General features: G+C 45.3%; 1 protein-coding gene across 3 annotated transcripts in view; it reads right to left on the bottom strand.

The window, feature by feature from the left end:
- Positions 1–13,134, bottom strand: part of GPD1L (glycerol-3-phosphate dehydrogenase 1 like) — a 64,201-nt gene that overhangs the window by 38,638 nt on the left and 12,429 nt on the right. For all 3 annotated transcript variants that reach the window (XM_033864523.2, XM_033864525.2, XM_019946930.3), the window contains exon 2: positions 12,540–12,717. In XM_033864523.2, coding sequence (XP_033720414.1) covers positions 12,540–12,717 — 178 coding nt within the window. The remainder of the gene's footprint in view (positions 1–12,539; positions 12,718–13,134) is intronic.

Raw genomic sequence — 13,134 nt, 5'->3', positions numbered from 1 at the left:
GAGACTCATAACTGCCAGGAAAGAAGGCTACATCTCTAATCTCCCTTGCAGCTAGGTGCCCTGTGTGGCTAAGTTCTGACCAATAAGGTGTAAATGGAAGTGTTGCGTGTGACTTCCAGGAAATGCCTTTGAAGGCCTTTCTTCCTCCTTTTCCCAGAGGGAATGTGAAGAGATGGCTGGAATTCAGGCAGCCATCTTGGGCCATGAGGAGGAAAGCAAATGCTGAGATGGCAAAACAGAGTCCCTGACATCATGATGCATCATTACGACAAACGTGGTCTTTTTTTTTTTTTGAAAAGTATATAACAGATTTCTTTTTTATTTACAATCAAGTTCTGTTGGGCAACAAAATTAAATAAATAAAAGATGTGATGAACGTCTTTTATCTAAGAGAAAAAAAGCACAAACGTTTACTTTGCTTAGGTCACTGTTATTTTAGGTTTTCTTTTTTTTTTTCCTTTATTTATTTTTAATTTTTTTATTTTTTGGCTGTGCCGCATGGCATGTGGGATCTTAGTTCCCCAACCATGGATCGAACCCACGCCCCGTGCAGTGGAAGTGTGGGGTCTTAACCACTGGACCGCCACGGAAGTCCCTATTTTAGGTTTTCTGTCGCATGTACCTGAACCTAACTGAAACTGACATAGTTCCCATTAAGCACTCCTGGTTCCCAAAATGAAGGGAATTGGATGCAGAATCTTCCCTGAGGAAGTGCTATCTGCCACAGGAACATCATTCAGAATGGATAAGCCTCCTAGGAAATCTAGTTTGGGAGTTGTGATGGAGATGCCAACTGCTTGACAAAATTTCTTCTCCCCTTTCTCCATAAACACAGAGCTGCAAGCTGGTCACTGGTCACCTAACTCAGGACTGCATTTCTCAGCAGCCATTGCAGTTACACAAGGCCAAGGACCAAGTTCTCATCAACAGAATGCGAGACGGAGCAGTGCACACCACTTAAGGCCCAGAGCACTTAAAACATTGGCTGCTTCCTCCACACTTTCCCTTCCTACTTTTGTGCTAGTTGACAACCTAGATCTAGGAGATGGCACAGAAATGATGAAGAAAGATGGGACCAAGAACAATGGTGTGAAGCAAAGCTGCTAGACCACTATTACGTGAGAGGGAAATAAAATCCCTTTGTCCTTTAAAAGTCACATCATTGTCTCTCCTTACAGCTTAGTCTAGCCTATTAACTAACGTGTGCAAGAGTTACTCCCTCACTGAAAAAATTCCCCAAGGGAATCTACCTGGCACTATTTCACTCCCTCCTCCCTTTGGCTGGTATGCAAGACCTGTCATTTACCACCCAGCCTTCATTCCCCTTCTTTCTAGCAAAAGTGCCTCTAAATTTCATTTCAAAAGCTACTGCTTTCCCATTCTACCATGCAATTTGGGTGGAATGGGCCCCTCCCCTGCTCCATGGATGGTCCTTAAGTTGTTCAAGCCAATGGGCACATAAAACAATAGGAGCCAATGTTTGCTGGAGCTTCTGAGGAACAGTTGCTTCCTTATACTTCTGCAACAGCTATTGGGTCTTTCCTTGAAAAGTATGGGTGACAGTGCAAGGTCTGGAACAGCTACAACCATTTTACAAATGTGAGGGGCAGAACCTAGACCTGCCAAGGGGCTCCCATGTGAATGAAGGCAGAGCAGAGAAACAGAGGAAAACAGGGAGGGCCTCACTGACATCACTTAAGCCACTGTTTCAGGCCGCATCTGAAACCGGCCATATAACCCAAAACATCAGCTTAAGCTGATCTGAATGGCAACAAAGTCGTTCCCCATAGAGCAGAACACAACCTGGAGCTTAGCACTTCTCCCTCCTTATTCATAACCCCAAAGGCCGGGGGAAACCTGCCTTCCTCTTCAAAGGGGCTTCTTCAGGTTGGTAATCCAGGCTGGATAGCAAGGACTCATCACCAAAACTCTACCTGCCTATTAGTTCCCTGGCATCTGGAGATTCTACCTCCTCCAAAAAAGCAGTTACTTATTCTATTCCATTAGCCCCGATGACAACATACAATGGCTCTGTTTGTCCCTGATTGGCAAGGCTCATTATGTTCATACACATACACACATTATGTTCTTCTCCCTGTGGTCCCAGCCAGAAGCACCAGCCTTTGTAAGACCTCTGACCCCCCACTCCCCCTTGGGTTACTAGCCTTACTTAGGTAGGGACTTCTGCTCTCGACCCCCTTCTCATACAGAGCCTGGCCACCTAAATTTTAATGAAAACCCTTCTTCTCTGGACCTGTTGTTTCTCCTCTTCCCCATCCACCTCCACACACACACACACACACACACACACACACACACACACACACACACACACACACACACACACACACACACACACACACACACACACACACACACACACACACACACACACACACACACACACACACACACACACACACACACACACACACACCCCCTGTACTTCCCTGACATGGTGAGATAAAAAGGGCACCAGAATCAGAGAAAAGATGCAAAAGATGTACATTTGTGTCCCATGTTTGCAACTGATCAGCTGTGGGACCTGGACAGATGACTCCTGTTCACTGACCAGTCACCCCGCCTACAGAATGGGCATAAAAATCACCTTTCCTAACAGCTATTTCACAGAGCACTTTCAAATTCATATAAGTAACAGCACTCTGCAGTGATACGAAACAAGTGAAAGAGATTACTCATCAGAAAAATCTACCTGCCTCCTATAAATTCTTAACCTTTAAGGCATCAGCCCATCCCTATGTCCCCTGCTACAAAATATTCCCATGGAAGCTGCCAGAGGGCCCAGGATTTCTTCCTGTCTCTTACATTTCCTTTCTCAACAAATCAAAGAACTTGTGGTTGGTTGGGAGTGGCGGGTCTCTGGGACAATATGCCTGGGGGCTCACTCAGCGTGGACTGATATCCTTCCATTGTCCTTGACCTTGCCCAAGTGCGTAGGGTTTAACCCACAGAAGGAACCTGTAACCCGAGCTGCATTTGTGTGGTGCACACGGCCCGTGATTCCTGTTACACAGGATCAAAATGAGCTCTCAACGAACGCAGTAAATCAAATACCCTCTTTCAGAATTAAAGCTTTAGCTAAGCCTCTATCTTATCTTTTACCCTGAACCAAATCGGAACACTGCTTTGGAAACGCTGACCTATTTCATGGGTCACCTGCCAAAATCTTCCGGAGAGTATCCACCATTAAAGATCCTGAAATGTGTTGGGAAAGACAGCTCAGAAGAAAAGGGCTTGCCTTTCACTGGCAAGGAGGACAGGTAATCAAATCAGAACAAAGGCATCATGGCTGGTCCGCTTGGTGCCAGGAATCCAGGGCTCTTGGTCCAAGTTAATAAAGAAACTAATAATAATTAAAATCATTTAAAACAGAGCCAGTAAAGTCTGTGGGCCAAGCCTGAAGGTTCTTTTGTTCCCCCCTGGATTAGCTATCACTGTGCAGTGTGTGGGCATCTTGCCCCACCTCTACCACGAGTTAGCTAACTGGACACCACAGGCAACTCGCCTACATTCTTCAGGGAATAAGCATTTAGGTTAAACACAACAGCATGAGTAATACACAGAGCAAAGTACAGCTGGCACACAGTAGGGGTTCAAAAATAATTGTGGTTTCCTCCTGTTCTCCTAACCTCAACATAGGCCAAGATTGTAGGTGAAATTCACATCCTTGGCTCTACACTCAGAAAAATGATTCTCAGGTACAGACAACCTTACCCGATGATTCTTATATAAATATACCAGTGTGGTAAGTGAGATTGCTTCTGGGGGGAAAAAAGAAAGCTGCTAACCCCCTGAATTCCACAATACTATACGAGTAATATAAACTTATTATGTAGACCAGTGGTGCCCAAACTGTGGTTCCTCAACCAACAGCATCACCATCACCCGGGAAATCCTTAGAAATGCAAATGCCTGGGCCTCCCCTGAGACCCAGTGAATCAGAAACTCCAGGGGTGGATCCAGTGATCCCTGTTAAGCTCTCCAAGTGGTTCTGAGGAACACTTAGGTTTGAGAAGCAACAGTGAAGATGAATCCTCCAATGAAAATGAAAAAGCTAAACTCAGGCAGGAAAGAGTTAACACTGAAGCTCCTACTGAACTGATATTCTAATTTCCAGAAGACTTTAAACCAAAATTAATAGATATACTCGCAACCCTACTACCCAAGTCAGTGGTCATTTTTTTTTTTTTTTAAATTATCTTGGCCTAACCCTCCATCCCACAGGACACCACCGAAAGCACTGAAACAGAACACTCCAGCCTGTAGTTCTCCCTCAACCATGTCTGCTGTCCCTGGCACTAAGCCAAACCACAAATAATGCCTGGCACTATTCCAGGCACTGAGGACGCATCAGTGAATGCAGGCCTGTGCAAGGAACCAAATCCTGAGAGTTAGTAGCAAAGAAAAATATCTAAATTGGATTTCAAAACTTAAAATTTTTTGTACTTCCCTGGTGGCGCAGTGGTTAAGAATCCGCTTGCCAGTGCAGGGGACATGGGTTTGAGCCCTGGTCCGGGAAGATCCCACGTACTACGGAGCAACTAAGCCCATGTGCCACAACTACTGAGCCTGCACTCTAGAGCCCACAAGCCACAATTACTGAAGCCCACGCACCTAGAGCCCGTGCTCTGCAACAAGAGAAGCCACTGCAATGAGAGGCCCGTGCACCACAACGAAGAGTAGCCCCTGCTCGCCACAACTACAGAAAGCCCACACGCAGCAATGAAGACCCAATGCAGCCACAAATTAATTAATTAAGTTTAAAAATGATATCAAAACTTAAAATTTTTACACTTTAAAGGATACCATCAAGAAAGTGAAAACTCACCGAATGGGAGAATATACTTCCAAACTATGTAGCTGAAAATGGATTTGTATCTAATAAAGAATCCTTACAACTCAGTAATAAAAAGACAACCCAGGGCTTCCCTGGTGGCGCAGTGGTTGAGAGTCCGCCTGCTGATGCAAGGGACGCGGGTTTGTGCCCCGGACCGGGAAGATCCCACATGCCGTGGAGCAGCTGGGCCCGTGAGCCATGGCCGCTGAGCCTGCGCATCCGGAGCCTGTGCTCCGCAACGGGAGAGGCCACGATAGTGAGAGGTCCGCGTACCACAAAAAAAAAAAAAAAAAAAAAAAAAAAAAGACAACCCAATTTTTTTAAATGGACAAAAGATCTGAATACACATTTCAGATATATAAGATATACAAATGGTATATTGTTTTATATTTTTCAGATATAAAAGATATACAAATGTCCAATAAGCACATGAAAAGATGATCAACATCATTAACCATCAGGCAAATGAAAATCAAAACCACAATGAGATACCATTTCATACCCACTAGGATGGCTGGGATCAAAAAGTTAGATAATAACAAGTGTTCGTGAGGATGTGGAGAAACTGAAACCCTCACACACAGCTGGTGGGAATATGTATAATGGTGTGGCCACTTTGGAAAACAGTCTGGCCAGTTGCTCAAAAAGTTAAACAGTTGCCATAAGACCCAGCAACTGTACTCCTAGGTATATACTCAAAAAGAACTGAAAACGTATTCACACAGAACACTTTACACAAATGTTCCCAGCAATATCATTCATAATAGCCAAAAAGTGGGAACAACCAAAATGTCCACCAACTGAAGAATGGATAAACAAAATATGGTACACCCATAAAACAGGGTATTAGTCAGCCATAAAAAGGAATGAAGTACTGATGCAGGGTACAACGTGGATAACCTCGAAAACATTATGCTAAGTGAAAGAAGCCAGTCACAGAAGATGACGTATTGTATGGTGCCATTTACATGAAATGTCCACAACAGACAAATCTAGAGACAGAAAGTAGATTAGTGGTTGTTTAGCGCTGGGGACAGGAGGAAATAAGAGGTGACTGCTAAAGGGCATGAGGTTTCTTTTTAAGGTGATGAAATATTCTATAATTGATTGCAGTGATGGTTGCCCAACTTTGTGAATATCCTAAAAACCACTGAATTGTACACTTTAATGGTAAATTGTATGTCTGTGAATTCTATCTCAATAAAGCTGTTTTTAAAAACGGAGCTGGCAAGGCTTAGGAGGCAAAGATGTGGGCTTCCCTGGTGGTGCAGTGATTGAGAATCTGCCTGCCAATGCAGGGGACATGGGTTAGAGCCCTGGTCCAGGAAGATCCCACATGCTGTGGAGCAACTAAACCCGTGCGCCGTAGCTACCTGAGCCTGCGCTCTAAAGCCCGCAAGCCCCAACTACTGAAGCCCACGCACCGCAACGAGTAGCCCCCATTCCCCGCAACTAAAGAAAGCCCGTGCCCAGCAATGAAGACCCAACGCAGCCAAAAATAAATAAATAAACTTGGGGAAAAATAAAAAGAAGACGACAAAGATGAGATGCCATGACAACTATAATTCACAGAAGATGCTGCAATTGTCAATACTGGTGTCACACTGAGGTTGGTTAAAGCTGGACTGAGGCAGAAGAGCTCTCTACCTGGGTGACCTCCTCTAAACAAAGGCCCTGGACAGACAGCCATAACACAGGACCAACAATTTTTAGCCTGCAGTGACAGGAAATAAGAAATGCTCTTCCATTCAGGTCTAAGGGGAAATCAGAAACCCAGACTGCCCCAGGTTTTAGTGAGAAGTTGATGACATGGTCATGTCATTGTTACAGAAGGTTCCCCTGTGGAGGGGTCACATATGAGCACGTGATGACCTGGAGAAGGGTCAGGCGGGCAGCAGTCTGGGGGCACCAAGCAAGGATGACTCAGAGTCTCAATCAGCAGAAGTGGCAGACGTCATAAAAAACAATTGGACATAGATGAAATGCAGCACATCTCTTCTGCTTGAATCCGCAAGACAGAAATGAGTAAAGCCAGCTTTTTAGCTCTAGATCCATATTCGCTCTGAGTCAATTAATCTTATGTCTGGCTTTTCATCTTAAAAAATGGTAACAATGATCGGTCTTGGTCTAACACTAGTTGACTTTTTAAATGATCGAATGAGGTATTTGAAAAACTCTGAAATAAACATAAAATTTTTTTTAAAAAACCAACAAAAACAAAGCCCTAGCTTTGTAACAGATTCTTAACACTAAACAATGTATGTGAATCATCTCATTTACTCCTCACAGCACCGCTAAGGAAACTACTCACAGGGGCCCATCTTACCAAGAGGAGGGGGGCTGCCCAGGCTCACTCAGAGCAGGCCCTCGACTCCAAGGTGTGCCCATCACCACCATGCTTCACCACTGTTCAACTTTTAAAATTACTTATCATGAGACATTTCATACATACAAATTCTAGAACCTAGAAAGCACAAAGAAAAAACAAACAATCAAGCACCTGTGTACCTTCTGCCAGCTTAAGAAATAAAACTTTCCAATACCCTGGGCGTCTTCTACCAAGTGCCAGCAAGGATGTGGAAGGATGTGAGTTCTCAAACCCTACTAGGTGTGTGGAGATGGGCACAACTGAAACAGGAGGGAAGGGGGCAGGGCACAACCTTTAAAAGAAGGACAGCCATTGAGGATACAACATAAACTGGTTAGAACCAATTAGGCCCAAGATGGCAGAAGATTTGACTTCCGGTAGACCTTGAGCCTCATTAAGCTCTCATTATAATACATTAGCATATGCTAAACAACACACCCACAGGCACCATGACTGAAGGCCCCCCATAAACGGCCCAAAAGTGGGTGGGGTCCAATTGCTGGAAATTCTCACCCCCTCTCCAAGACTGTTAGAATACTCCTCCCACTCATTAGCCTATGAAATTAGCCAGCCTGTGAACACTAACAACCCTGTAACCCCGAGGCCTCTGGCCTTCTGAGATGACCCACACTCTGTCCGTGGAGTGTGTTTCTCCCTGGGTGCTCTTGCCTTTTGAGACGGACTGCATTCTGTCTATGGAATGTGTATCTCTCTAAATAAATCCACTTCTTACCTATCACTTTGTCTCTCACTGAATTCCTTCTGAGCTGAGACATAAAGAACCTGAATTTCAGTAGGTCCTGATACCAGGTGTATGACTTTAATTAAAAGACAGTGGGTTCAAGTCCCAATCTGGGTTGTGCAGTTTCACTATCATGCTGGAAACCAGTGATGCCATCTGGTAGATTACAGGCTGCATCCCTGTGACCCAGCGATGCCATCCCTGCGACAGAGACAAGGCCTTTCCCGGGGGCACTGTCTACAACAGCAAATGACCGGAAACCATGCAAATGTCCAGTCCAGGGAACGGATACACTCATCGTCATGAGCCTACAAGGCTTCAGATATCAACCATCTGGGAGCAGAGAGTTCCTCCCTCGTCCACACCTGGGCACCCAGGAAGGTGGGGGGTGGAGTCAGTCATGGGCCAGGCTCTGAGGGACATGGCTCTTGACTCCCTCCTTCCCCCCTGCTCCCCTGTTCTCTGTGCAGGCAGAGAACCATCGGGCAGATTCACCTCCCCCCACGTTCCCTGAGCACTACGCTAGGAACCTTGGGAGAACGAAACCCCAGAAAGTCAAGCCCACATGCCTGGGGCAGGTGGGGGTACAGAGTGCTCCACACAGAGTGGAAGGAACTCTCTACAGAAGGGAAGGAGTAATTGATCCCGACAGGTATGAGAAGGGAAGCTCGGAGGAATGGTCTGCACCAAGCATGGTTAGAGATGACCTCAGAGGCCTTCCAGAGCCGCGGGAACAGCGGCACCTTTACTCTTTCCATCAGATACTTGGGTAACTTAACTGCCCAGCTCAGAACCCTAGGGAACCTTCCTCTCCTCACTTACTGCACCAGGAGTAACTGCAGGGAAACGCTGCCCGGCCCTAGTGCAGTGACACAGGGAAGTCATCAAGTCATCACTGTCTAAAAGGCCATGACTCAGCAGGCTCAGGAACAGGTGTGCCAGCCACCAGCTCTGTGACCTGGGGCAAGTTCATTAACCTCTCTGAGCCCTGGTTTCTTCCCCTATAAAATCAGAATCACCATCACAGTAAGAAAGCTAATAACACCAACCTAAGAGGGTCACTGAGAACATTAAATGAGACTGTAACCAGACAGGGATGGGGTTCCCTGGAGAAATAGAACAAGGCATGGCTTTCTTGACAGAAGAGAAGCCATCTTTGGCTTAAGCCATTTTGTGATCTGAGCCACAGTGCTTGCCTTTGAACAGGTCTCAGTAATTAAGGATCAAAAGGACAAACTTATCAGGCAAGAGAAGTAACAATAGCAAAGATAACACATCAGTTGTAAAGACTCCCAGTTAGACTGGCCTAAAGCACTATCTTAAGCGGTTTGCAGGATTTAAACCAGCCTCAGGTTTAAACACCACCAGATCAACTGGAACCTAAGGAATGATGATGTTGACCATTTCTGACCCTTGTAACTTTCAATCCACTTTAGCTTGGACTCACTCAGTCCACCACCCAAGCCCCTTCGTGAGTATGCATGTTCCTTAAGCTTAAAACTTCCCCAATTTTTCCTCTCCCCCTTTCCTTTGACTATAAAATTGTAGCCCACTTAAACCTCAGGGCAGAGCTCCCTCGCCTGACCGCTTGCATCTCATACAAGCGTCCTATATTAATAAATCTACTTCTTGCCAAAAAAAAACTTCCCCAATTTTGTTGCTGGGGAGACACTGATTTAGGAAAGATCCTTGGTGTTCTCCTTACTTGTTCCAAGTAATAAATCCAAGAGGTAAACCCAGTTTCCGGGTAACATGATGATATATGTAAACTACTTTGCACAGGGCTTGACACCAATGAACACTGTAGCCAAAGGCAACTGGAAATCCTCAATGAGCAAAGTCTTTGCCTCTCCAAACTTGCTGGCATTCATCAGCCAACAAATCTGTCTCCCCTGCTAGGAGTCAGGCAGCCACCTGGGCTGGTTTTCAAACAGACTCTCACAGAAAGCCATCCAGGGGTGAATCTGGAACAGGAGTTCATGAATTCCACTCACACAAGCTGCCGGGTCACCATTTTCATTCTCAGGCTCACCTTCATCCTCTGCAAGTCACTGGAATGAGGCAATAACCTAGATTTTTCCTGCTCAGGCCTAATAAGCTGGAATTTTAAACTGTCAGTCTTCCCATTTTCTATTTTCTCCAATCTTATTTGGTAATTTAGGTCTTGACCTTGGTTTTAATTACAGACCAATAAAACAGGAGGGAAGGGGGCAGGGCACAACCTTTGAAATAACGACATAGCCCAAGGACATGACATAAACAGATTAGAACCAAATGGGTCCAAGATGGTGGACAAGTCAACTTCCACCAGCCCTTGAGCCTCAGTATATGCTCACTGTAACATAAGGATCAAAAAGTGGGCGGTGGCCCAATTCCTGGAAATCCCCGCCCCTTCCCAAAATAGCTGGAATACTCCTACCACTCATTAGCCTATAAAATTACCCACCACTATAAAAACTGACAACCTCATACCCTGGTGCCTTTCTCACCTTCTGAGATGGCCCACACCCTGTGGAGTGTGTTTCTCTCTAAATAAATCCATTTCTTACCTTTCACTTTGTCGCTCACTGAATTCTTTCTGCAATAAGACATCAAGAACCTGAGCTTCGTTAAGTTCTGAAACCAGGTGTGTGACCTCAGTTGGAAGACTGTGGGTTTTGGCTGGGTTTGAGTCCCAGCACGTGGGTTCAAGTCCCAATCTGAGGTGCACGGTTTCACCAGTGCATTAGCTGGCCTAGGGATGGACCAAAGTCCATGCGCTTAGAAAGGGTATGTGAAATAAAATTCATATTTTGTGGCAAGACAAGAAAAAATTAAACAAAAAAAATTTTCTTTGCCCTTTGGCCTCCTCTCTCCCTTCTACTGTGCATTGTGTATCTGCATTACACATGGACCAAACCTTCCCCATCGGCGGAAATACCTGCTCAACCATGAAGAGCAACATTCTCTTAGCATCAAGGAGACAACTCCTTAAACAAAACATTCCTTCTTTATCTTGTACAGACTTGGATTGTATGAACTGTCAGTAATTCATTTAACATAAAGCCCTCTGTCTCAAAAAACATATGTAACTATGCCTTGACTTCTAATGGGCAGAACAGTTCTCAACACTGAGATGCTATTCCCAAGTTATAATCCTCAATTTGGCTCGAATAAAATTTCTACTTCTTTCTTAGACCGACTGATTAATTTTTCGTCAACAAGGTATCTCGGGAGTTACCAAGAGACACAATACAAAGGCAAAATTATTAGTTCTAGCTTTGATGTGACCACCACTCTGAATGCCAAGAAAGTAGCCTGTGATGAGCTGCAATGTGTTTCCCCAAAATTCATATGTTGAAGTCCTAACTCTCGTACCTCAGAATGCAACTGTATTTGGAGACAGGGTCTTTGTAAAGGTTATTATGTTAAAATGAGGTCACTGGGGTAAGCCCCATTGCAACATGACTGGTGTCTGTCTTAGGACACAGATACACAGAGGGAGGACCACGTGGAGACACGGGAAGAAGAAAAGTCCAGGAGAGGCCTCAGAAGAACCAACCCTACCAACACCTTGATCTTGGGCTTTGCAGGGGAGCAGATTTTGCCACCTCAAAATATGCCTCTTTGGCACATTAATTATTATTATTTTTTGCGGTACGCGGGCCTCTCACTGTTGTGGCCTCTCCCGTTGCGGAGCACAGGCTCCGACGCGCAGGCTCAGCGGCCATGGCTCACGGGCCCAGCCTCTCCGCGGCGTGTGGGATCTTCCCGGACCGGGGCACGAACCCGTGTCCCCTGCATCGGCAGGCGGACTCTCAACCACTGCGCCACCAGGGAAGCCCTGGCACATTAATTATTTTAAGGTGGTTGTTTTTTAAGAAACAGCAGACAAGGAGGAAACTGAAAACCAAGTAGGAGTTGTCCTTTTGTAAGAAACATTTACATTCATGAGGGAAATCTCCATTTGTAAGGGGATCTCCCTCCAAGTACCTGGAAGAGCTGGGAGGACCAAATCTCTAGAAACTCTCAGGAAAGGGGAAGGCACTGACTTAAATCTGCGTAACCACCTTACCCTTGTTTACTGTGCTTTCCCCATCACCTCCCAGAACTGACTATCCCCACCTTCAACATCCTCTTTTGTCTTTAGCTGAGGATAATATTTAAGGTGAGGGCTTCCGCCATTTTGGTGAATGACGTAGTTTTCCTGGGTCTCTCCTATGCATACATGTTATTAAACTTTTGTTTGGTTTTCTCCTGTTAATCTGTCTCATGTCAACTTAATTCTCAGACCAGACAGAAGAACCTAGAAGGGTAGAGGAAAATTTCTTCCTCCAGACAACGTGAAGCCTCCAGATGTGTGAGAAAATTAATTTCTGTTGTTTAAGCCACCCAGTCTATCGTACTTTGTTATGGCAGCTCCAGCAAACTAACACAAGGCCCACGTTCAGAGTCAGGAAAACCAAAACGGACCAAGCAATGAACCTGGTGGTAGAGAGGAACAGGAGACCGGGGAAGCAGGTTTCCCATCTCCCCACGTCCCAAGTGCTAACTCAGCTGAATGTAACTTTTAGAATTAACCAAAGTCTTACCACGTTTTCTGGCAGCTTGTGTCCAGGGAGATATTTTACATTTTCATGGTCATTATTTATGATGTCTGTCAGTTTTCTCCCATTAACCGTTTCTTCAAAGACCCACATCTTGACCGTGGAGGCAAACTTCTGAAGTTTCTTGACATTATCACCAATTATTTTTGCAACAGCTGAACCCCTGCAAAAGAAACAGTGGAAAAGAAAACAAACTCACTCGAGCAGAAGAGAAAAAGCACTAGATTGTATTTCAGGAGACTTGCGTTCTGATTCAAGCACTGAGCTTAGAACTCAGATGTGATGTCGTCTCAGCCGCAAGCTGTTTGTTCGTTTGGTTTTTTAATAAATTTATTTATTTATTTGTTTGTTTTTGGCTGCATTGGGTCTTCGTTGCTGCGTGCAGGCTTTCTCCAGTTGTGGCGAGCAGGGGCTACTCTTCGTTGCAGTGCGTGGGCTTCTCATTGCGGTGGCTTCTCTTGTTGCAGAGCATGGGCTCTAGGCATGTGGGCTTCAGCAGTTGTGGCTCGTTGGCTCTAGAGCACAGACTCAGTAGTTGTGGCACATGGGCTTAGTTGCTCCGTGGCCTGTGGAATCTTCC

This window comes from Tursiops truncatus, chromosome 10, assembly GCF_011762595.2.
Source record: "Tursiops truncatus isolate mTurTru1 chromosome 10, mTurTru1.mat.Y, whole genome shotgun sequence".
In the NCBI taxonomy this organism is placed as follows: domain Eukaryota; kingdom Metazoa; phylum Chordata; class Mammalia; order Artiodactyla; family Delphinidae; genus Tursiops; species Tursiops truncatus.
Note: the sequence above shows the minus strand (reverse complement) of the source record. Positions and strands in the feature narration are given on the sequence as shown.